Genomic DNA, 26,648 nt, shown 5'->3' with positions numbered 1-26,648 from the left:
ATAATTGGTGCTGCAGTTACCATACTCCGTTCACCTCTAAGCTGAGACTGCAGTGGAAGCCACGTCCTCGTTAAACCAGTTATACGTGTCTGTTTCGCCACGTCATCACGCTCCCGCCCATGCCCATACCCACGTGCAAAGAGCGGGGTCAGGTGATAAGAGCAGTGATGTAAATGGTCGTACTTATTTTGGAGCAGCTCTTGGAGCAGCAAAAAGCTCTTTTTGTAGAAGCAAGAAGAGATTTTCGAGCATAACCGTACACTTCATTATCATTTATCTCATTGCAAATGGGAGGAGGAGGGACGTCAAATATTAGGAGGAGGAAAGACACTAGCTGTTTCGTTGCATGCGAAAGTACCAGACACGGTAACACACTGCTGATGAAGGACAGCGCAAACTGCCGTGAATGATTATTTTAGGTACGAAATCCCACTGAACAAATGCTAAAATACAGTCGTTTTGCGTACCTAGATTTATGTGTCTTTCAAGTTCTAGGGAGTTTGTAACAAAACTTCAATTCCTAAATCAGACAAAAACAAAGCATAAAAAATAAACCTAAGAAAGAGTTCATGCACCACGTCTCGCTCTGGAGGAGTACCTCATCAGAGCCCTAGTAAAAAAAATCATTTGTATGAGAAATTTCTTGTGTCCAATAAACACATATGAATCATACAAGATATATAAGAATATATAAGAACATATAAGAACCATGTAAGAATTATATGAGAACTATATAAGAATTATATAAGATATATAAGACCCCATAAGAAACATATAAGAAACTTCCCACTAGTTTCTTATATGGTGTGTGTATGTTCTGATATATCTTATATAGTTCTTATATAGTTCTTATATGGTTCTTATACGGTTCTTATATGTTCTTATATACCTTGTATGATTCATATGTGTTTATTGGACACAGAAATTTCTCATACAAATGAGAATTTTCAATAGGGAGTGTGCCAGTGATTAAGCCTTCAGATGATTTACAGAAACTTGTGGGATTCTTTCCATGTCAGCCTTATTTAGTTTTTTTTTGCAATGAATGGCAACACCAATTTATTGCTGAATAATAAAATGGACGCCATAAATTTTCCGTCAGATGATGACTACTTTCTTCCATCAAATGGAAAAACCTTTGTTGGAAATGAATATTGCAGTTTTTTTTAAGTGTTTGCACGTTAACGCTCAATCAACGCGAAATAAAGTAGACGAGCTTCATCAATTCAAATTTTGTTTCATATAATTATGGTTTCAGAAACTTGGTTTACGAATACTACTGACGTGGTAAAGTTACCAAATGAAGGGTTAAGTTCTTAGAAATTGAATTTTTCACGAAACAATCGTTTTCGGGAATTTAGAACACCTTTCCACTCCAAACATGCCAGAAATGAAATACAGCGCGTAGTTCATAACAGGTTATTCCAGACACTGTTCTGTATAGTGAGACGTAAATGAATAAAAATTGAAGTCGGCGAATTACTTTAAAGCTAGCTTCCGAGTTCCCAAGCAGTCATTTATCCCAGCCACGTTTTTTTTAAATACATTTTTGTCCTTTTTTTTTTTAGTTAGTTTGCTTGTTTGTGGTTCGCCGATACCATGTTCCAGATTTCTCAAGCAAACACTGTGACATTTTGAACTCGCCATTGCCTACGATGTTTCCCTTGAATTACGAACGCTAATTACTTAACCGATATGTAGCGCAATAGGCAATACAGCCCATCAGTAGCGCATGCCGCATTACAGTCCAGCTTGTAGTTAGTGAACATCACAACGTAAAAAACAAAAGAGCAGATATGCGTCTTTTTTTTCTTTTTTTTTTTTTTATAAATGATAGATTTCGATGAAAGGCACATGACAATGTTTTATCGCAGTCGCCGTAAAAAGTTTGCTTCCCTTATTAGGCATTGCATAATTAGCCTTTATTTTTTTCTTTCTTGTTTTACAACTGCTTAGCCCACTGTTGGAGGTGTTTTAACTCTTCGTCGGTGCAGGGATTCTGAAAAAGAGAATGCAATTCAGATTTTATAACAATTAGAACACAAATATCTGCGCTCGGACAACTTCGTTTTATGGTAGTCGTTTATTTTTTTTAATTTCACAGCAATTCGTGTGTAATGAAACGCTTAATAAATATCAACCCGAAAAGAGGCACTAATATCTACTTTTAGAGCACAGCTCTTAGGCGCCTGTTTCCGGAATGAGCGGCGTCGGCCTAACCGCGCATGTTGCATTATGAGACGTTTCCCCGCTAAAGTTACCGTGGAAATTTTCCCGCTTTGCTTAGCGGGGAAATTTTCCCATTTTACTGAGCGGGAAAAATTTCCCGCTAAATTTAGCGTTTAAATTTTTCCGCTAAATTTAGTTGTAAAGTTTTTCTTTTAATATAGCGGGGAAATTGTCCTGCTAAAGTTAGTGGCGAAAATTTTCCGCTAAATTTAGCGAGAAAATTTTGCGGCTAAATATAGCGGGAACGTTTACCCGGCAAATTTAGCGTGAATGTTTACACGGCAAATTTAGCGGGCAAATTGACGTCACGTGACCTCAACACCAATTCAATTTCCCCGCTAAATTTGGTGGGCAAAAATAATGCCTATGTCAAGCCATTCAATAATGTCAGACGAACAAGAAGTATTTTCCAAAATGATATCATTTAAAAATACTAACTCCTCCGAAAGAGATGATTTCCATATCAAACCAATTAAGTATGTATTAGATGTCTTGGCACCAGTTTTAACACATATTGTGAATGCCTCATTGTATAGTGCTGTAATTCCTACAAAAATGCAGATTGCGAAAGTTATTGTTTTGTTTAAAGGTGGAAAGAAAAAGAAATTTTCAAACTATAGACCTATATCAATATTACCTGTGTTTTCTAAATTCCTGAAAAAATCATTCATAATAGATTAACAAGTTTCTGTAAAAAATTTGCAATAATTACAGACTCTCAGTTCGGTTTTCGCAAAGGCCGATCAACGGAATTGGCATTGTTACAACAGAAGGAGCTAATTTTGAAGTCTTTCGAAGAAAAAAAATTAATTTTGGGAATTTTTATAGATTATTCTAAAGCGTTTGATCGTATCGATCATATTACTCTCATAAAAAAACTCGAATGTTATGGAGTCTGTGGTGTAACACTCGATATTACAAAATCATATCTTAATTTTCGGCGGCAATGTGTTGTGAAAAATGGTCAAAGTTCTAACGTTCAACCTTTCAGATCAGGAGTACCACAAGGTAGCATCTTTGGTCCTCTTTTATTTAACTTGTATATGAATGATATTGTTAACATCAGTAGAACTCCCTCTTTCATTATTTATGCTGATGATACTAGCTTATTTTTTAGGCACTGAAATACAGGAACTGGTGTATGAAACTAACACCACACTACAGAAGCTATATGAATGGAGTGTAGTAAACTCGTTAGAAATTAATATGAGCAAATGCAAGGCGGTCCTTTTCAGACCTAAGAATAGAAATGTTAGTTCCAATTTTAATATTGTTCTTGGCCTCTCTCAAATTGAACTCGTTCAAAATGTGAAAACGCTTAGAGTTTATTTTAACAACCACCTGTCTTGGAATGATCATATTATCAATATAGCTAAAAACTTTCAAAAGTGCTGGAAAAATTGTACCAGTTTAAAAATATACTGCCTTGTCGTTTAAAATTGCTCATATAAAAAGCTCTTTTTGAACCTCCTTTATATTACTGTAGCTTGGTGTGGAGCACTACAAGCCAGTCCAACCTAAATAAATTACATATTCTTCAAAAAAAGGCTGTCCGCATTATACGAAATGTGTCTTTTGACACACACACTCGTCCTCTGTTTAAAGAGCTGCATCTAACATCCATTCTTGATTCATATGAATTTACTCTCCTCACACGATATAGATCCACCCTCCGATGTAATCAACCATTTTTTACTTGTATTTCAAATTTAACTCCCATTTCTAAACCTTATGACCTTAGGGAAAGGGAGCGCTGGAAAATTCCATTTAATCGCACGAACTACGGGTTTCAAATGTTAAGCTATAATCTTCCACTTGTCTTAAATAAAGTAGAAAAACAAAATTTGTCAAACATTGAAAAGCTACATCTAAATGAAATTCGAGAACTTTGTTTTCACAACTAAAAAATAAATTGTCTTTGTGAGCTGTAAATGCATCCGGTTTACATATTTTGGTTTCCTGTATACATCCAGTCACTAGATGATGTCGTTCTTTTCGTTCTTTGTGTAAGAGGTCAAATCCTTCCTCTAGCAGCAAATAGAGTTTGTAAGTGTTTTATTTTTTTTCCCTATGTCGCTGTCTGCTTGTTTTCCCCTGGTTGCTGTTGTTTGTTACCGTATGCCAATTGTAAGGCTGCAGAGGCCTTGTCATGTCAAAACTGTTTTGACTTTTTGCCTCTGTAGCCCACATCACTATTTGATGATGATGTAAATAAAATTGATTGATTGATTGATTGATTGAAGACTATGTGTCACGTCACCCATCAACAAGTTCAGCGACAGGAGGAGAGGAGGAGGATGGGAGGAGTGGCGCACTTTCCCCTCCGTACCCTTTAGTCCTCCTCCTCAAGAGCTGCGCTCTAATTTCAAATTACAGATATTGACAAGCGTCTTTCATTTTTTTTCAAATGAGATTGGGGTAGTTGGGTGGAGGCTTCGTTTCAGTACTTGCAGCAAAAAGATACCTTTTAGAGCGCAGCTCTTAGAGGCCCGTTTCCGGCTTGAGCGGCGTCGCCGTCGCAGTCGCCGTCGGCGTAACCAAGGTCATCCCAAGGTCACGTGACCCCCAAGGTCACGTGACCCCTATGTCGCGTGACCATCCCAAGGTAACGTGACCCCCGAGGTACGTGACCCCTCCCAAGGTCACATCAAAGCCACGTGTTTAGTTCTGTTTAGTTCTTACTTTTTTTTGCTCTGATTAGCGACATTTCCGCTTGTCGCTGATTGTATTTTCATTTCCATTGGTCTAATAGTTATGATGACATTTATGTATAGCTTTCTGTCCTGACAATGTTTTCCTTTGCTTCGTCGTGTTTTTTTTTTTTACTTATGCATTTTTGCCGATTTTATTGTTTTTTTTTATTTTTTAGGGCGTCATCACAGAAGCCTTTAGCTGGCTTTGATGTGCCCATACATATAACATTGCATTCCTGATGAGCAAAAAAAAATTATTCTTATTATTCTTATTATTATTATTATTATTATTATTATTATTATTATTATTATTACTATTATTATTATTACTATTATTATTATTATTATACCCTTCTTGTATCGCTTCATATTAATTTCCATTACTCTTTCTAAATACTTGAGGAAAATGCTACCCATATAATGGATTGGTTTGCTCAAAGCATGATGGACATTAATAAATCTAAAACAAAACTAGTTCATTTTCGTAATCCTCTCAAAAGCCACCCTGCTAATGTAAAGCTTCTTATTCGCCGATCTAAGTGTGATCTATGTGCATGTATACCAATTGAGTCAGTTAATCATGGTAAATACTTAGGTGTTTATTTTGATTTTGATATGTCGTGGAACACACATATTTCATACGTATGTAGCAAAATACGAGCTGTATCCTGCATGCATTACAACAGTAGAGTCTTTGTACCAGTTGGTGTAAGGCTGCTGATAGGTCACGTACTTGCTTACAGCAGGGGCGGATCCAGACCTCCATTTTAGGGGGGGGGGCGGTTCCTCGGTGTAAAACGGCAAGGGGGAGTGTTTATATTTTTTGTGGAGTTATTGTTTTACTAAACTCTGATAACATAATATAGACCTTGAGAGCTTTTGTGTCGGTTTACCTGTTGGGGATGAACTCCTTGAATTAAAACCTTTCGGGTGACCACGCTAGAGGTAAGTATCTCCAAGATTGTGGTGACACTATCCTTTCTGAAACATGGGTTTCAGACCGACACTACGGGAGCAGTCGATTTAGGGCAGCTTAAAAACATTGCCTTGGCAGACATTCCGGTTGCAGCTAGTGCTCAACTTCTGCGGCAACGGGAAGAGCGACTTAAATGAGCGGAGCGAGTACGTTGCAATCAAGCGAAAAAAATGGCCCGGCGGCTTCGACGCTGCTCGCGGCGTCAAAACACTGTTGACGCAGCGAGCGAAACGAACGCTGCCATGCAAGTTCGTCGGTTGTTCGCCGTATATTTGGAATGTCCAGAGCGCAGCCCATGCGGCATTGCCAACCCAAACTCGTGTTTTCACGTGTTCTGGATGCAACTCGAGAGAACGAAAGCGAATAATTGTTGAATATTTCTGAAAGCATGTTGCAGTTCGGCAACTATAACTTTTGAACTTAGACAAGACCTTAAACCAGCAATGGATCCTTCCAGATTATATTCGATTGCACTTCGTCTGTATATTTTCTGTATCAAAGGAACATTTGCTTGTTTCTGGGTAGTTAGCTCATTCGCCAGGGTCGAGAGGACAGGTGCTGAGATTTGATAGGGCAGAGCGGTTGTAAGGTCGGCGAACCTCAGCTGGGCTAAAGGCCGATCACGACTGCAGCATGGATGTTTGGGAGTCGGTACTGTCTATTTAATTTATGTATAGCCGCATCTTTGAAAGGGCTCGTTTTCCCCAAGTCCGTTCGACACACACATATTCGCTCCTGCAAAGCCGCGCGAAAGCTTTGCCGTCAATCCACAGAAGCCGTGTTTAACTGGAAAAGACGGCGCCAAGGGGAGACAAGGGGTAGCGGGCGCCTTTCCTAAAATATATCCCGCCACCCTAAGTTGAAACGGCATAGTATACAAATAAATGCCTACGGCGTCGGCTTGAGGACCCCGTGTAAGCAGTCTCCAGCCTTTAGAGTGCTCGTACCGTTTATCTTTCTTTTATTAGCTTCCCGCCACGAGAAGTCGTACCGTAGGCAGTATGAAGCCCATTAGAGGAAACAACCCCCCTTCTGGCGCTCGTCGGCTTCTTTCTGTATTCCGCGCTGCGGCGCTGATCCTCAGTGAGGGATGGAGGCAAGGGCGTAAGCGGGCTTATGTTTAAGCCAAGATCGTGGGGAAGTCCGGAACGTCTTCAGGAGAACCTCAGACCCAGACTACACTGTACCCAGAGCATTTGCTTCCTCTCGCAGTTGAGAAGAAAAGCAATTAATCACCTGATTGTACAAGCTGCATCCCCCTCCCCCCCCCGTAGAACGTCTCCTCCCGGTACGTCCCCTCCGCACCTCCCTTGGCAATTAGCACACCGTGCCAATAAGATACCTTTAGTGAGCCCGTGGGCTACAGCATCTCCAAGCAAGCCAAAAAAGACATGCCGAAAGACAAGCCCAGAACCACGAAGAAACCATCAAACGAAAAGTTATGAAAAGGCGGCCGCTAGAGAGGAAGGATAATCCGCTACCCTTGAGGAAGGCTGCTTGACGTCTGCGTTTGGCAGCTTTCAGGGCACAAATTTTTCTCAGACAACCCCCAGAGAGAGGGAGACAGAGAGAGAGAGAGAGAAAGGCGACTAGATATGTTGAAGGTATTTTCCCCCCATGCCCCTACTGAAAAAACCCGTATAAAAATTCATACTGGTTGACCCGTATATCTCATACGGTGTTATGGGATACGGGTCTCCCGTATGATACTGGGAACCCGTACCTGTACAGGTTGACCCATTCAGATACAGGAACCCGTTCAGATACGGGGCCCGTACCTGTACGGGTTGACCCGTTTAGGTAAGGGAAACCGTGCCTGTACGGGTCGACCCGTTTAGATATAGGAACCCGTACCTTACAGGTTGACCCATTTAGATATAGGAACCAATATTTATGCATGTTATTCTGTTCAGATAGAGAAACCTATATCTTTAAAGGTTTATCCGTTCTGACGCAGTAATCGGAATCAACATGGTGTCCAACGTTTGCAAACGGATGGATGGATCTTTGCAGGTTTAACAATTCGCATGCATTTGTCATGCAAAGAATGAGCATGAGCCAGGTCATTTCAGGTTATACGTGTATTTAGTGAACGCAAATTGGCATCTGCAGAACACCAACAAGAAGCTTAATCTCTAAGCAAGCTAAGAAGTCAAACTTCTAGTTAATATCCTGCAGTGGGATATTAACAAATTTGCATACTGCAGTAGATTCACCCGAGCTGTCCTCTTCCCTGGAGAGGCCTCTCGAGGATGCCTTCATAGGTACTCGTTGAAGGCATCTGCAGGGGAAAAGAATACAACAATAAGTCATGTATATCTACAGTTTCCTGAAAAATTTAATACTTTACTTCCTGCAATTATAAGTAAGCAATTTCCGCTACAATTTATGCTTTGTTGATATCTTGTGATACCATGTAGACCCCAAGAGTAACTTCTTACGATTACGCAGTCTGCTTAAAACAGCAGGCATGCATGATTCGGCCCGAAAGTTTTGAACCAGTTCAGACCGAGTTCAGAGGAGTGCAGAAGCAGTGCGCAAGTCGGGCTGCGGCTGCGTGAACTTAAGCTGCAGCGTTACAAACGACCCTGTAATTGGTTTCCGAAAGACCGAAACGTTTCCATCTGCTACTGCATGAACGCTGAACTGACTTCGGCCAGCGCAAGATTCTGTGGAACTGAGGCTGAGCTCGTGCAGCACTGGAATAAAGCGAACAGGCCAGTTCAGCGTTCATGCAACTTCCGGTTGAATCTAATGAGTCAGTTCTTACACTATTTGAACTAGATCGGCCAGTTCAAGCAAATCGAAAAGACCTAGTGTGACTTTCCACAACTATGCACTTAAAGTTTGCTTGCAACAGTGTGTTCCTTGCATTTCAGTGTTTATGAAAATTATAGACCTTGGAGCAGGGGACAAAAAGGAACGGAAAGACACGAAGCTCCAGAGCTTCGTGTCTGTCTGTCCCTTTTTTTCCCCACGTTCCCGGGTAACCACGTCTATCCTTAACCAGCTCGCCTGCCTGTTAACTTAAGTAAAAGTATGTTCTATAAATCTAAATATGTATTTTCAATTATGAACATGGGCCTCTGATTGCCTACAACCTCTAACTTATTTCATGCCCAACAATGTCACCATGGGAACAAGTAAAAGGAACACTGAACACACAATTCTCGACCGGCAGTTTTAGTGCGAAAGAAAGATTTTGACCTGCAATTGTTGTTCTGGGCATGTATATAAATTGACAACACAGATTTGATATCAAGAACCATTTAACTAATTTAATACCCGTGTTACGACCCTTCAATGGTCTATTCATACGAGATAGTTCCCTGGTAAGAAAACTGAGCACTAGAAAGGAGGAACACCCACGATGAGAAGGCGGTTCAGAAAAAATGGGCAGTACTCAAAGGACAGAGCCAAACATAGTTCGGTTGTAGCAGTTCTAGTGAACAAACAGACTCACTTTCACAACTTTGCTAGTGCCAGCTTTTCGTTCAAAAGAAAAAATAAGTGCCTCAGCAGAAGGTCCTGCAAGCAGGCCACTGATATCATGGACCTCCCCCAAAACTTGCAGGGATTAGCAGATATTTGCAATGCGGAGCATGTTACTCTAAAACCTCCTCAGTGTGAATACATCAGAAAGCACCAAGGGACCTAGATGACCGTGACAAGGTCACTTTACTTTTCTTCATATATTAAAACCAAAGAGGGAGAAAGGGCTTCTTCATTTCGGTTTTGCGCTGAGAGCTTCACGTTCCTAAAGCTCGAACTAGTCGAACCGTGACCTTTCAGCAGCCTATAACACTGAAAGTTCTGAAAGCCTTGGAATATTTTATCACATTAATTTTGTCGTAGCAGGTTGCAACTTCAGAAGCCATAAGGTTTGAGTGACTCACCAAGTATGAGACATCTGTGAGAAGTGGGCACTTACTGCTGCCAATTTGACTGGAGTCAGGGCCCTCTCGGCGACAGCGCCCTTGAAGCGCCGGCATAGCACCCCAGTCACACTCCGCCCCTGCAGGTTCTCCCTGCCGAAGATCAACTTCGTGGCCTCTTTAACGAACATGGAGTCTGCCCGGGCTCCCCTCACGTAGAACAGTTTGTCCTTTTCCATCAAGACACCATGGCAAAGGTGAACCTAGAAATAGATAGAAATGCTCTACAGGAAATGCAGCCAGCCATTGGTCCCGATCTCATTGATCTTTCGGAAACATGTGCAGACGTCTGCCGCACAATGCCACTTTTTTTCGGACGCAGGACATGCAAGGCAGCTCTTCACGCAACATCTTGGGGCTATTCTTTTCAAAGCCAATCACAGAAATTCACCACGGGCACTCACTACTCGTCTCTAACTTCTCAATGTAAAGAACACCTCATCTTGAAGTACAGAACAGAGAGTGGAACAAACATAACTGCAAAAGAATCGCATAGCAAACAGTTCCAGCCACGCATGTCGTCTGCTATGCACACAAAAAAAAAAAAAACACGGAGGGGAAAACAAAAAAGCTCACGGTCGGGTGTAGCCACGTGACTTCCGCCCACTCACTCTCTCCTCTCCACTTCTCCGACCTCCGTGCGCGGGTTTCAGTTTCGGTTCTGAGCAGTTGCGTTTTTTGGCTTTAATAAAAATATATGTGACAGTTGCAAAATATTAATTTGGTAGTCTTTCGACACCATAATAAATCGGCTGGCAAAAAATGAAAACTTTTATTGGGGGTGTAAGTGTCCGTTTAAGTGAGTTCAGAGTAAAGAGAGAAAGCGAAAGGGTACCAACTATAACACAATTTTAATTGGGCTACTTGGTACATGATTTATGAAAAAGCCCGAAATAAGACACGGACACTAGATAGAAAACGTTTCAGAAAAGTGCCAATTAATTGGGAAGAAATGTCTTATCAATGCCCGGCCCTGCTCTTTACATTCATCAGCATTTTGAAGCAGCCCGATGGTTCAATTTAAGGAAGCATATAAATAACCTCATTCAATGAGCTGTGGAAACAATAAAATTTAGTCACTTGCCCAATATCTGGAATGAATATTCCATGAAATTCTGAACTTACCTCGTCATCAGCCTCTGCAAGCACTGGCACACACTCGGGAAATGCCTCCGGCGGGCCTGCTACAAGATCCGCTGCTGGAACAGCAGCATCAGCGGCCGGTACAGGTCGAGCGTGATTCACACCAGCTCGCACTACGTGAACTGAAGCAGGAGCGCCAGCTGCAGGAACCACTGCTGGGCAAGCTGGAGGAGCTGACCCAACACCGCCAGACGGGACATTGTCCACTGCAACATAATAAAACACTCTTTAGAAACAAGACACAGTTCAGGAGTCAACCGATTTTTCGGACGCCAAAAATTCAGACAAGCTTGATTATTCGGACTTCAGCACTTTCCTGGTTCGTTGATGGCATGAGGGCTTCATAGTACTTCATGCCACAGAAGACTACCGGCAGTGTGCTTATTTGTTTTTCCGTAACACACCGGGACTGGAAAAGTAGCGCGAGCAGGACACAAAACAAAGGGATGAGAAAGAAAACCAAAGAAGAAAAAGAGGAAGAAAAAAAATGCGCTCAAGTTCGCCGGCAGTGGGCGGCAGAGAGGTTGTTTAGTTTACAAAAAAATACCGGTGAATAGCTAATGAATATTCATGCCAAGCATTTCCAACGGTTTGCGAGATATAAGCTCAATCTTTCTGACGAAATCCAACGCTGTAGCAAATCGTCTGCTCACCTTTCAACCAGTTGCACAGTTGCGTCCCTAGGCACAATCTGCCGCCCGATTAAAGTTCAGCCTTGTTGGTGCTGTGGTCATGCCTATGACCAGCTTCCTCACTCCCTCCTCCTCAACAAAAAGAACTCCTTTCTCCCCAATGACGAAAGGATGTGTGCTGGCCGGGCTCATCAGAAAGCGCATATTTAAAATGTTTTGACTGACTGAACAAACTTTCACTTCAAACCTCATCTATGCGTACAGACCATGGTGTCTTGGTATGACATAATTGTTTGACATACTGCAGAACCAGAAAAATATTTCTTCAATCAAAGCAAAAGTGCTGCCGAGCAAAACGGGCTCATCGCCATCAGCAACAAGAAACAAACTCTCAAAGCTCCATTTGCACCCTAAGAGAAGAAAAGAGAATTATAGACACCTCTTAAACTCATTGATACATTGAGGCACCCCTGTAGTATATGCTTACTTCTGTTTGCGACCAAAAAAAAAATTAAAATTACTTTTGATCCCTCAGATAAAGTGTGAGCACATAATGTGTAGTGTGTGAGGTAAGCAACTGAAAGTGCCTCCACGCTTACCTAGTAGTGCCAGCAGCTGCTTCTTGATAGCGTCCTCTCTATCTGGGGCTCCTGCTCCAGGTTCAGCACCCTTTGCTTTGCCAACCTCAGCTTTTCAACCAGTCGGGCATGCTCCCCAAGCGACACAGCGGACGTCCTGTCCTCTGTCTTTTTTTCTTGTACTGGCCACCCACTGCAGGGGATGGCGACATCAAAATCTGGAAAAGAAAAAGGTCCAGGTGTTGTAATATTTATTTAATATAAACTCCAACACATAATTGGGACACACATAGTTCGCATTAAATTGCTCCCCCCCCCCCCCCCCCTTTATTTTTTGGGTGCAGGTTTCAGCCCTATACCTGTGATTGCCCCCTCCCTGAAGAAATGCTTCCAGACGCCCCTGACAAGATATCCGGTATTCACTGTCAGTACAGGAAATAATTGGTATATTACATACTCTAGAGTGTAAAGGACGATACCTGTTGTCAGAAAACACTGTGTAGGTAAACGAAATAGTATGATAAAATATTGTGTTAAAAGGTACTGCTAAGTTAGTTAGAAAGTAAAATATGATAATACTACTTTGCACCCAGTGTACTTTCTATGAGGAACGTAAACTCTCAGTTGCTTTGTACTTGCAATTCAGTGCTTTTAAATACGATAGCATCTATAAGCAAAGCATATGCACTTTAGGCGTCTGTTGGTCTGAGGATTTGTAACTGCTTTTTGAAAACAGCATGTGCCGGCACATTATAATTCAGAAAAGAAAAACATGCCGCCGGCACTGCGCCTCAAACCCACAACTGTTGGAGTCTAAGCCGGGCATCGTATCCGCTTCACTACGAGCATACATGGGTAAGCATTTGCGAAAGAGCTACTGGTTGCAGGCAAGATCTGCGTTGATGCACGTGCCAGTGACTCAACGCCGTTGTTGCCATAGCAATGTGCGCCGCATCTGGTCGCAGTCGCACATAGCCACATCTGAGGAGAGCTCTGTGAACCAGACTTGAGTATCATCTTTCGTTGTCGGTATGCGAAAGCAGGTCTCACCATAGGAACATTACGCAAGCGTGCTGAGGCACAGTGAAAGCAAAGTGCCTAGGGTACTTCGGAACAACATAAAACGTGTTTGTTGAAAGCTGGAGAGGCAAGTAGCAACAAGAGGACCATCGAAGCGGATGAAAAGATTAAAGAGAGGAAACTTCGGCTGCAACGCAAGCAGGACGCCAAACAAATGAGGACGTCTTGCGATAGTGGAGAAGAGATGTAACTTCGTGTACAGCGAGATTTTGACTTTACTTAGAGCAGGTGAGCAAATCTCGTAAGACTGAAGAGTGTCGAATTCAGATTTAATGCGGTCGAGAAACGAGCAGGAGAGTGACTCTTGAAATTGAAGAGGGACAACTGCAGCTACAGCACAGTCGAGACCAGGAGTGGCCAAGCTGCGGCACTTTGTGTGTTAAAGTGCGGCTTGTGGTCCACTTTCATAGAGCGTTCTACCCACCGGATCTGTGTACCAGAATAGCAAGCAATTTAAAAAGTGTCTGTACAAATAGTCCTGACCAGCCATAATTAATGGACACAAATACTCATAAAGCAAACAAAATGCAAGATATTCTTTAGCCTAACCGTTCAATTTTACCCACAATTACTGCCCACTGGTAACGGGAGTGAAGTATGCTGCTGATTTGAAAAAGGGAAACAAAAGACGAACCCCCTCCTTCTGAACAGAGTCGAAGATGAGGTAAGAAAAACAGCCTAAAGGCACACATAAACCTCGAACCTTGAGTTCAATACCATAGAGATGGCCATGTGCTCCTTTTTCAAAGCAACAACCAGCTCAGCTCGTGTCTCTGTGAAACAAAACATGCACACTGAATTACATCTCAAAGTCGTCGTGTTCGTCTCCCTTTCCCTTCTTGTATCGGGGTTTATAAATATGACCGTTCACCAGCCAGCCTGCGCTATAACCCTTGTTTCAAAAATTATTTTTTTCGATATTTTTACACATTAAATGCACCACCTAGTCGAACTTATGTGGTAAATTTGTCGAGCTTACAAAGCCGATTTGTTGCGATTTATTTTGAGTGTCGTGGCTACCGTCTGGAGCGCCCTGTAGTTAAACAACGTAAAACCCTTTGCTCTTGCCGCCCAGCTCTTCACAAATCGGGAGCAAGGACCGAATCGGGTGCAAGGACATATTCGTGCCCACCACATTTCGCGAATTTTAGACGCCGGAACGGGGGACGCCGGAACGGGGGCCCACGAAATTTCCGCTTTCCACGTGTCCTTAAATTTCGCTAATTTTCGGACGCGTGGAATTTGCAAAAAATCGGGGGCTGGCGAACATTAGGGAGTGTTCGTAGACCGCGTTTCCCCCTCCGCAACGAAGATGCGCTTGCCCGCCGATAGTCTTGACTGTAGAGTTCCGCGTATATAACGAGTTGCGGAGGGCGTTGCGGGACAGCCAAAACGATCTACGAAAACTCTTTATTAACGGTTTGCAGTATACGTTGTGCTTCGAGCCCCTGATGCGTAGACAACAACTTACCATTCCCCGGCGCACGCTCCAACAGCCTCCCAGTAGACGCTTTTCGGCACGTCGGGGTCGAAGTCGCCAACGCTCGCCGGTTTGAACTTCTTGATACGGTTCACCACGCTGACTATTGCCTTCGCGCCATCAATATAAATCACGTACGCTTAGTACATATCGACACCGATACACACCGATCGAGATAGCCCTAACGTCAATGCGGCTTTGGTTCACAGCACTGGCTGGCACTGGCTGGCTGGCCAGCGGCGCTGGTATGCAAGGATTGGATTGGATTAAATAAATATTCAGCCTTAGTTTATATTTATACTATTATTACTCAAAATAGTTTTAGACCATTTAAAAGCATAGAAACTTACCTTGTTAAGTTTATTTATTGTTAAGAAAAACATTGTTTGTCCGTCGTTGGTTGTTTTTCTGCACTCTGGCTTGCAACCACCAAATCCAATCCAATCCAACGTCAATGAACCGAAACCGAAACTACCGCGGTACAGGGCTCAAAGCTATGAAGAAAACTCTCGTTTATCTCGGCCTCGCTTCCCATGGATTTGGTTTTCTCATTTTATGACTTTAAATATGCATGTCATAACATGGTTGAGTTTGATAGCTGAAACTGTTACACTGAAATGACCTAATATGTGATTTTCTGATTAAAATTCTTTATTGAAAAAAAGATCACAGTTTAGTTTCGCGGTGAGCGCGTTCCCGTCGAGGTCTGATAATTTCTGGTCGCGTTAAATAGACCGATCTCACCGGCCAGTTTGACTACGCCACCGCTGCCGCAATGAAGCGAGGGAACTTTAGTCTTTGGGCACGTGCGACAACCTCGCTGGAGCTCTTCGCGTGCAGAGCACGAGAAGGCACGAGCCCTCGCGTGCACGGCCGTCTGCCTCCTGTGAACTAAAGTTATGGCGGCTTTACGCATGCGCCCAACGCTTAGTGAGATCGGTCTATTGTGTATACCGGTAGAGCCTGTACAAGGTTACCGACCGCCGGTTTAAGTGCCGGCGCCGGTAAGGCGTTACCGGTCGCTCCGATACGTGGTTGTTGTTAGCCGCGCATCGATTACTGGCCACCGGTACGTTATTACGGCCCACCAGTGTGGCGTACCGGCTTCGCCTGTACGTGTTCACTCGCCGCCTGTACATGATATGGGCAACCGATACGGCGTATCGGCTTCGCCGGTACGTGTTTACCGGTAGCCGGTGTGGCCTACCGGCTGTTCCCGTACGTGTTCACCGGCCGCCTGTACATGGTATGGGCAGCCGGTACGGCGTATCGGCTTCGCCAGTACGTGGTTACAGGTCTCCGGTACAGAGCTACCGGTTACCGATATCAGAATACAGGACTCCGGTGTGAACCGGTATAGGCCGGTATACATTTGTACAGGTTTTTTCAGTAGGGGCTCGACGTGCTGGCCTTGTTTGGAAGTGTGCCTGCAGTCGAGGACCTTGATATTTGGTGCGCCTCCCCACTGTCTCTCCACTTCGAAACTCTTGGCGCCGTCCCTGCCGGGAAGACGTACCGTGACCTTGAAGGAGATAAACCCCACTTTGGAAGCCCCCAGCTGGCGCGTCCACTCACCGCTATTTTTATCTTTTGTTTCTCGCGTCGATTGCTTACGTTTTTTCTTCGATCTGACGAAGAACCCCGGGGGGAGGGGGGGGGGGGGTGTTGCCTGGCGAGGCGTTTGGGGGGGGCGATCGCCCCCACAGACCCCCCCCCCCCCCTTGGATCCGCCACTGGCTTACAGTGTCACTCGGTACGGCGTAACCGTTTTTGGAAATTGTTCTGGTCGCTTGCAAACCAAAGTTGATTCCTTACTGAGAGGAATACTCACTAGCGTTGCATATAATGCACCTTTATCAACAACTAGGGATATTTTCAAAGCTCTCCAATTGCCAAACCTCCGTTCACTTTATATTCAAACTGTTATATTACCTAACTTTCGGTATAAGGATTTCAAAGCACAGTCACTTCCGTCTCGCTCATTGCGATGCTCCCATCGTTTCAAGGTGCCGTGTCGTTGGACCCGTTATGGTAAATGCACGCGCGATTATTATGTTCCGAGTTTATTCAACGCTCTGCCGGACTCAATCCTGGACATCACCTCACTGAAGGCATTGAAGAAGGAACTGAAATGTGTTGACTTGGATATTACTTAGTGCAAGCCTAGTACCAGTGTGTGCATAGTGAATTTGCAGGGCTATTCTTTTCTTTCTCTGGCCCCTTCTTCCCCCATAATTCTGAACATTTCTATGTCTTCTGTGTTTTTCTTGTATTTTTTTACAATTATTTGCTTTTCTCATGCCATGGAGTGTCATTTTGTAACTGTGTTTCATTTTGCTTTCTCGTTTGTTTGTTTTTTTGTTTTTTTTATATGTGCATTAATTTGCATATTCACTCACTGTCGTTTTTTTTTACTGTCTGATGACAGTTCCGACTTTTCCTTCTAGCTTTCTTTTCCTTGATATGTTTTCCCAACGTCTTGTTTCCACTTCAGTATAGTTCTGCTGAAATTGTTTAGTTTTTACTTCCTTTTTTTTTCTATGATTAGCGACATTTCTGCTTGTCGCTGATTATACTTCCATTTCCATTGGTCTCATAGATCTTATAACATTTATGTATTGCTTTCTCTCCTGACAATGTTTTCTTTTGCTTCGTCGTGTTTTTTTTTTTCGTTTTTTTTTTCTACTTTTGCATTTTGCCGATCTTATTTTTTTAATTTTTTTAGGGCGTCATCACACAATCCTTTAGCTGGCTTTTATGTTCCCTTACGTATAACATTGCCTTCCTGATGTGCGAATGTAATAATTAATATTATTATTATTATTATTATTATTATTATTACTGTTATTATTATACCGGTTATTCCAAAGTTTATATCAGATCGTACACAGCAAGATTCTATTTGTAATATCCGAAGCTCTGCAGTGAATTTGAAGGTAGGAGTTCCTCAAGGCTCTGTGTAGTCGCCACTTTTATTTCATCTGTATGTAAAAGATATGGTGAAAATATGCTTTGCATGTGAGTTGAAACCTTTTTAGTGTCACAGATATAAATCTGCACAGTGTTATTATTTCATTCCCTTCTACTCCTACGAATGTAATGAATTGGTGTTATGCCAATTTCATCAAAATTAACACAAAGAAAACAAAGCTTGAATGTTTCACTAATCCTTTGAAACATAAATGTCTGAACATTCGATTTTTGCTCCATTCGTCGAATTGTATTAATTGCCGTTGAACACCCATCGAGTACGTAAATGTAATCAAATACTTAGGTATATTCTTTTCATAGTGATCTATCCTACAATTCTCATCTTACCTACATTGCTAATAAAGTGCGAGGTGTATCCTGCCTTTTATATTCCACGAAAATGTTTATACTTCTCTCAGTACGAAGAATGGTTTGCCAATGCTTTGGCATAGGGTGTACCAAGTTATGGTATCACAGTGTAGGCAAATTGTTCCCAAATGTGGAAAACTAAAATTGACAATATCCCAAAAGGAATTTTGCGTGGAGTTGCGTACACCACCGAGGATCCACCAAACGAGGATTTATTGCGTTGATTAGATTTCCCCGCGATTTTCTACCCTTTTTGAAAGATGTGTGATAGCGAAACACTATAGGGCTAGCTCTTTTAAAATCGATCGCATTGTTCAGCGCTCGCTAAGAAACGGCCAGCGTTTTTCAATACCTCGAGTGAACACCAAATATGGAAAGAGAATTTTTTTTTTTTTTTGTTCCGGACATTTTAATGCACTTCCAGAGTGGTTTCTTGGGCTGGACTCCAAAAGACAGCTGAAGGAAAGCCTGCGAACATTGCGCTAAATTTCTTTGCTTTTGTAGCTATTGCTGAACTACTTAGGCTATGAATGTTTGTATGGTACATCTTTTTTGTATCTGACGTGTGTCGTGCTTATAGCGGTGACAGCAAGTGTTCTGCTATTCTAAGTTGTGCTATGCTTACTACAACTTTCCCTTAGCAAGACAAACACGCTTTCAATCCAGTGTGACTATTGTACTGCTCAAAAACTTCGTAGTCTTTTTTTAATTTTTGTTTTGATGACATTTTTAGGTATTTGTTTTCTGTTTTGCCGTCTTTCTTACAATGTGTTGTGTGCGGTTTCACACGTTTATCATGTGTAATTTAGATATTTTGTGCGACTTCTTTATTTTTTCTAACTGGCTAGCCATTATTAATGTCATCACTATCTGTCATCGTATCGTGCTTACTTAATTCAATTGCGGGGTTCAAGTCCCACAAGCCATTAAAGGCTTTGACGGACCCTTAAAACCTTTCCAACGCTAAACAGATGCCAATAAATTATTATTGATATATTTTAAGACGCATTATTATTATTATTATTATTATTATTATTATTATTAAAACAGTGGAAGGGGTGGAGCGCGCGAGCGTCTTGAGACGCGGATTGCTCGGCTCGGGTTGAGACGGTCCCGCTGGTATCGTGCGCTGGCTTTGGCAGTGATTTTTTTTTCCCAGTCTCAGTTGAGACTCTCTTTCTAGCGAGTCCGCCCTGGTTTGGAACGAACGTTCGTTTATTCTACCGTTGAATATGGACGTGACGACCACCTCACATGCTCCAAGTTTTCAGTCACTAGGAGTAATAACCTTTTTACTCGAGCGACGCTAAAACTGCTTAAGTTAGTCGAGTCGCCTCCTTAAAGCTCATGATCACCGCTAGGGACTCTTTCGCGAACTGTGGTTGGCACCGATATGCTCTTCTATGCAAACCAATGTATGGCCAAACGTTTTCAACATACGGCTCTGCATAGTGCCGAATGCAGTGAAACCCGTGTGGAACGAACCCACGTACAGCGAATTATCGTTGATATCGAACTCACGGAAAATGTACATATAAATGCACCTCAAAAGTTCTTTGTATAACGAACAACACACTGGCTATATCGAACTTTTTCCCCCGGGAAAGGCTTCCAAAAACGTGCAAGCAATCATCTTCTAGCCTGCCTCTTCCCCCCAAAAAAGGGTAGGAAAGAACGAAAATTCCAAAAGCTCAAGCCGTAAACAAAATTCAGCGAAGAGAAGCTATTCGAAAGAGGAGAAAACTAGAAAAGGTACTGTGCACGCACCTACAGAAAAAAATAATTTCATCCCAAAGTGGTTGCCCACGAAGAAAAGCGATTCAGTAGGGGAGATAAGCGACAAAATCTGCACGCATGCAATAAAGAAAAAAAAAATTCCAGCGCGTTGTTACAAGGCGGAAGCGAAGCGATGAAAACGAATGATAAGATCTCGCCTTACAACGAACGCATCGTGGAAGTTTGTTGTAAATGGTTTTCGCTATATCGAACTACTTGCTATATCGAACTAATCGTAGCGTGTCCTGCTGTTCGTTATAAACGAGTTTGACTGTATATCTCACCCAAAATTCATCACAGCCGCGCACAGGGTTTCGCAAGACATCGCACGTGCTACCCTATAGTCGTTGTTAGGGGTCGGCTGTTCCCGTCGCCGCAGCGATTTGACTCCAATCACCACCCGAACACTGTCGAAGCATTGACTGTCATGAGACCAAGCCGTGTGCTCCCGCAGTACTCGTGTGCAATCTAGGAGCTGCATTTGAATATAGTTATTAAATATATTCCCGCGACTACGACAACGATACGACACCTGTTACTACGTCATTATATTTGGCGAGGGGGGAGTTGGAAGAAAAAGTCCACAGGTATCGTCGAAATTACACAGCGACAAAGACGCTTCATGACCACTGGCATTGCAGTTAAGTACACCAAGATAGCACAAGTGCCGGTATGTTAGTGTAAAAAATAAAAAACTTCACAACTTAATGTTCTTCTTTTGGGGGTGAGCGCGTCGGTTTACTATAAGGAGTTGAGAAATATTGAAAAAAACCTAACACGATACGAACAGCACATTCGGAAAAACTGTACTTTATGTATTCTGTCCCTATACAATTTCCTCCCTATCGCTTCGAGGCATTTTAAATAATAATATTACTACTTGCTACTTTCGCTAATGTTGCTACGACTGCTGATACTCTTGTTTTTATTCCTGCTCTTCTTTTTTACTCTTATTTTTGATAAATATACAGTCACCTTTACTACTTATATTATGTAATAAAATTAAGCGAAGACACTTTAGACCGCTTGCGTGTAGGAATCCAAAAGCATTCCTACACGAATTGCATTCCTGCAAGCAGCTCGCCACGTCCTCATTTGTCACAAGGCGCTCTGGCGGTGACATCACACTCCCCCACTGCGCAGTTGCGGCACCTCCGCCGGCTCCACGGCGTCCGTGACGCTGCATATGCGTTGCTATGCTTTTCTTTGTGTTTTATTTGTGAGGCGCGTCCCCTTTGACCTTGAGCGACCCGCTGGCTTCCGTGACGAAACATCTGCGTTGCTGCGCTCTGCTTTGTATTTCATTTTTTTTTTTTCTGAGGCGCGTCCGCTTTGTAGCAATGGAAATTTATGTGCGTTTTGCTCATTTGAAAGCAATTTATTGGCCGTTTCGCTCAGGCAATGACCAATGCCAGCTAATGCTTTCGCAATTATATTTTTATACTATAATATTTATTACAGCATACCAACTGGCAGAACCGGTCGTAAATACTAAGCAGAAATGGGCCTCATCACCAGGCTGAACGACGGACGGTATTGCACGTGGCCATTGCCTCCGCATCTATGTCTACCAGTCATGGTCGAGATGGTTGTTTGCCTAAACGCAACACTAGGAGGCTTTAGGCATTGTAGCTGGATTGTTAGTTTTCTGTTCCTGCCAGCCTCTTTGGTAGTCAACATGATCATGTGGAGCTGTTTGTATAAGAGCTAGGTGTTATCGATTTCATAAAGCAATTGTCAACAACGTTATGCACTTGTTGCACGTTAAAATTATTTTGTGCTATGTACCGTCAGTAGACTGGATACGAGAAAATATCTGATCATCTGAATATACACCAAAAAGATGACTGACTACGTCTTTCCCATGAAATTCGATGGAAGGACGCATGCTCTTGCAAGTGTAAAACAATGGTTCGTGTACTAGCTCTGCACAGAATAAACAGAGAGCCAATAAGCACCTTTCGTGCTATTACTAAATAACAGAATTGTGTAGTGGCCTTAGTAAAGAAAAATTCACAGATAAATACCTTTTTTGAAAAATATATAAAACAGGGCATCTGTCATATAACTAATACCCGCAAAATCACAACAATAACAACAAAAAAAAAAGCGCGAAGGCAGCGGGAAAATGTTTTCTTGTGACTTACGTGCATAGTACCGTTGGGGCAAGCCTCGTTCGGCAACGGCACCGTCTGGTCTCCGCATCCGAGCTCGCACGTGCCAAAATTCCAACCATTATAATTCTGCATTGCATCGACATATAATGTCACAGAAAAGGCTCGTGGTACGCCTAAGCACTTCTTATGAGTTGTGAATGCGAAAGAAGGTACATCATTCTTCCACTGTTTTATTTCCTCAGCAGCGTATTTGCGTCGACGGCGTCGACTAGAGTTCCTGGATAGGCTCCCTACGTTAGCCAGAATTGCGCGTCTGCTTTCCACATGGCGCCGCGCCGCTATTCGCCGAGATCCGATCACGTGAGGAGGCGGATCAAGTGCCGTGCAAGAGAGTAGACGTTGCGCGTGCCCCGGCGTACGTTCCCCTGCTTTTGAGCGCGCCGTGCGTTTGGAACACGCGGCGCCGCCATTCGCCGAATTCAGTCACGTAATGAGCGTGATCAACCTGCCGTGCGGGAAAGACGGCGCTACGGCGATGAACGCGCAACTCTGGCTCCCGTCGAATAGGGTGCCCACATGTGTGTCTGTCTCAGGTTGAACACATCCATTGTTGCCCTCGATGTGCCAGCGCGTGACGCTCTTGCGCACTCGGTCCGTGACTTGGGCGGTAAAATGGCATCTCTGCATCTAAAGCTACGCACTCGAGCTAAGTGACAGCCGGATTGCGCGCGCTTCAAAATTCATAAAAAAAACGATTGGACGAAAGAATGACTGAGAGGTCACCACTCAAGCAAAAGCGCGTTTGTGTATCAACCTCGTTGGTGTGTATGAAAGTATGAAGGCACTCTACCGTCGACCAGAGCCGTATATGGCAAGAGTTTGGTCAGTCTACTCTCCTCCCGAGTGAGCCAATCAGCACGCGGCGCAGAGCGAGAGGCATGAATGAGCACTTGCGCGTGAACTCCCGGCTGCTCCCAGCTGAGTGGATAGGACCACCATTTTCGTTCACTCTCCCAACGGAATGCGTGGGATCGGCATCTAAATCTCGATTCTTTCCTTTTATATCGCTGGCTCTGGCAAGAAAATGACATACTGTTATTCCTCGGTGGGTTAAAAAGCTAATAAATGAAGTTTTTCGGCGTATGGCCACAAACTTTACTGAGGCGAAAAAGAAGTCGGTCCGTATAGCAGACGACGCGTAGCCTCAGCAGTGCTCTTCTCTGACCAGTCTCCGACAGCGTTGCAAAAAAATGGCAGTCGTCTATTCTCTGCTCCCTTCTTTCTCTCTCGATCCTTCGGCGCTCTCCTCCCGTTCATTTACTTTTCTCATCTCCGGCGCCTTCGTCGCCACACCCACTGGCCAAACTCTCCCAACATTCGGCTCTGCCGTCGACAGACACGCAGCGCCATGGGGTGGCCGGTCGTTGAAACTGACGCGTAGCGTGTTTCAACAACCGGCCACCCCATGGCGCTGCATGTCCGGCCATTGTAGAGTTGCGCGTTTGATTCCAGGTGGCGCGTGCCGCCCTCGCCGCTATTCGCCGAGATCCGATCACGTGAGGAAGCGTATCAAGTGTCGCGCAGCAAAGTAGACGTTGCACGCGCCCCGGCGTACGTTCCGCGCGTGCAACGTCCACTTTGCTGCTATTCGCCGAATTCAGTCACGTGAGGAGCTGTATCCACATGCCATGCATGAACGCGCAACTTTGGCTCCCGTAGGGAGCATATACAGGAACTCTAGGCCATTGTAGGGTGCCTCAATGAACGCGCTTACGTCCAGGGTGGAGACCAAGGAGCAAGTTGTCCGCACCTTGCGCAAGAGTTGCGGCAGAGGCGGTCCCAAACATTGGTTCTAGGGCACTAGCCTGGGGGGGGGGGGGGGGGGGGGCAATTATTTAGGCAGCGGGGGCGACCATAGAATCCGCGGCGGACGGAGCCCAGGATATTATGTTGCCACCGTGTCACACGGTGCCGTCTACACGAAAAGGACCTCAAAGTGTCGGGCGACACTCTCCTCTACAGAGAGGTGACAGAACTCGGAGTAATCTGTGAGGTGTGGCTAGTGTACATCGTTGAAGTCAACCTGCCACTTCCAGTGAACAAGAGTGCCTCCCACATTCTTCAAACAACACAAAAACACGACCGAAGAAGTTTTAGACAGGACGATTTCCCCCCTCCCCTTCCCCCTGCCCGATACGGAAAGATCGCCGTGTATTGGCCTCTTATGCGTCCCTGTGATTACGCGATGTATCAATAACTTGGTAAGACTGTGAGTGTTCACTGAAATATTACGAGGTTTCATGCTGAAGGCAGGATCTTAGTACAAGCGGTTATTAAATTATGAGTCTTCGCGTTATAAAATAATAGAAAGACACTTTGGATTATCTAAACATATATTTGTTTTTGATTGTCCGCAAGACTTACACCATATCGAGAGAGTTTGCAATATATATCTCCTTTGTAATAAAGAGCAAGCCAGCAGTTATCAGCACCAAAGAAAGACCTCTCTGAAAAAAAAAAATGTTATGAAGGTACAGCGAGGCAAGGAGATTAATGTGAGTTTTAGTATTGCGTATACAATCAAACGCTAGGATTGATAGTAATCCCTGGAAAAGGGGAACAAGGGGGGCAAAGGAAAAACATAGATCTCGAAACAGAGCAAATACCAAAACATAGTTTGGAGATTTCTGTTTGTGCTTTGTCCCCTTGTTCCACTTCTCCAGTGATTGTTATCGTTATTCTTGTCCAGCTCGCTTGCACCTTTGCAATAATTGCATTATCGTAGCATGCACTGTGCTTTGCGTTAGCATTGCGTAAAATGCTGGTACCTTTTAGACTTGTTGTCACAAGTTTGCTTAATTAAACTTTGATATCAAGCTCCACTTTTGTCAATCATTTTTATTCGTAACAAAATTCATCTCAAGTTAATCAATAAAACATTTTAATGTCAGATTTGCGAATTGGGTGACCTGCACAAAACATCCGATGAAATCAATAAACCTCAACATCTGTTGTTTTTAGCACTAGAGATTAGGTACATTTTTAATAACTGATTGCTTATTCATCTCTACAGTTTCCAAAACTGCAAAACCCCGGGGGGGCGCGACAGCTTCATCTGCTACATTCAACATAATCCACTTCCTTAACCGCTTTGGTATAGAAACAATATTAGCACTTTAAGACTGCAGCGTTTGTAAGACCCCTAAAGGTTCCATGAGGACTGGTGTTTTATTCTTTCAACTTTAGGTACCCTGAGGAGGTGCCTGAGATCGCGTGAATATGGCAATAACTCACTTCAGGCTCGAAGCATTCTAGAAATCCCTAAATCATTACGATACGCTGCCTATTTCCCTACTGAAATACAATCAAATATCGCAACAGATCGAGGTCGTCTTCGGCGATAGGAGGCGCATGTTCCGAAACAAGGACCACTGTCAGACAATGGCAGGCGAAGTATCTTGGCGCCTACCGACCGGTGGAACTGCGGAGTGATATCTCGAATGCGCGCGGCTTGCTGCCCTTAGCCCGGACCACGATTCAACACAGCGCGCGCGCTCGAGAGCTGACGACCGGACACATCACTCCCGCGGAAGACAAAAAAAAAATAAAGAGAAACAAACACGGTGCTCTCTTTATGATACGATTATTGCCATAAAACGTTCCCTCTCGGCGAAAAGCTAACATTTGTCGCCTACTCTCTCGTTTGCTTTTATCATCTACAAAATCATACAGATTTTGTAATAACAGCGTTTGCTATCTCAACGATATGTCAAGTTTTGATTGGTCGCGTGTCGTCCTGGCTTCCGGAACAATGCTCCTTCCATCGCCAGAGAGGAATTCGGTGTGTTCAGTCTTTGCTTTTAAATAGTGAAATCGGCCGAGCATCGCTATGATTTACAAATTTTCAGGATGCTTAAAGCCCACAGAGAGTAATCGCCGTGTTTAGACGATCTCAGAAACCTCTTTAGGGCACCATTATATGGTGTGCGATGCACTGTCTTTGTTTTGGTCAGATGTGAATTAACACTACTTGTTCCAACCGCATCAAACACCTGATGTTCTAAAGCATTGGTTGCAATATCAAACGACGTTCAGAGAGCAGCGGTGGTCTTCATTGACAGGCGTTTCTTCAAGAACTAAGGCTGGCAAAACATATTTCGAAAGAAAGCAGAAAAAAATGTTTATATATATATATATATATATATATATATATATGAACGAATATGTGCAGATGAATGAACCGTACTTAATCCAATGAATTAAAGAATCCAAGTTTTTCAGGAACCCGCCGAAAGCCAAAAAACGGCGGAGCCAGGATATATATATATATATATATATGCACGACTTACGTCCTTGAGATGCCGGTAGACCAAGAACCACGGCGAAAACTACGAGCAGCACGTTTCTTGTATTGCGAAACATAACCACAGTCTAAGGGGAACGTCCTCTAAAAGAGAAAGATTAATATGAATATAAACTCTAAACTCGACAGCGCAATTTTTTTCTCGGAATGTGGAGTCACCGTGCTCAAAGGAGAGCTCTTGTAAAATATCAATGGTCATCGATTTTTATAAAACATTCATTGTGCACTAAATATGTACAAGTTTATGAAATATCTGACTAAAAAATTTACTTCCTTTTGAGAAAACAAAGTATGAAGTTTACGCATC

The 26,648-nt window shown here is 43.3% G+C and overlaps 1 protein-coding gene across 1 annotated transcript; it reads right to left on the bottom strand.

Annotated features, from left to right (window-relative positions):
* Positions 1 to 1,942: 1,942 nt before the first annotated feature.
* LOC115331534 lies at positions 1,943 to 26,400 on the bottom strand. Its single transcript, XM_040217522.1, has 4 exons — positions 26,328 to 26,400; positions 24,403 to 24,485; positions 22,009 to 22,104; positions 1,943 to 1,999 (listed from the first exon to the last, which is right to left on the bottom strand). Exons 1-4 carry the CDS (start codon positions 26,398 to 26,400, stop codon positions 1,943 to 1,945), a joined length of 309 nt encoding a protein of 102 aa, XP_040073456.1.
* Between the last annotated feature and the right edge of the window lie 248 nt (positions 26,401 to 26,648).

The sequence above is a fragment of the Ixodes scapularis genome, unplaced genomic scaffold, assembly GCF_016920785.2.
Source record: "Ixodes scapularis isolate PalLabHiFi unplaced genomic scaffold, ASM1692078v2 ptg000597l_1___fragment_3__unscaffolded, whole genome shotgun sequence".
NCBI classification, from domain to species: domain Eukaryota; kingdom Metazoa; phylum Arthropoda; class Arachnida; order Ixodida; family Ixodidae; genus Ixodes; species Ixodes scapularis.
The sequence above is the reverse complement of the archived record's forward strand: the minus strand, read 5'-3'. Positions and strand labels throughout refer to the sequence as shown.

Coding starts and splice junctions, on each gene's coding strand:
- LOC115331534 (XM_040217522.1), bottom strand. CDS start 26,400: ATGTTTCGCAATACAAGAAACGTGCTGCTCGTAGTTTTCGCCGTGGTT. Junction 24,486..26,327: donor TCTACCGGCATCTCAAGGAC/GTAAGTCGTGCA, acceptor TTTTTTTTTCAG/AGAGGTCTTTCTTTGGTGCT. Junction 22,105..24,402: donor GCAAACTCTCTCGATATGGT/GTAAGTCTTGCG, acceptor GATGCAATGCAG/AATTATAATGGTTGGAATTT.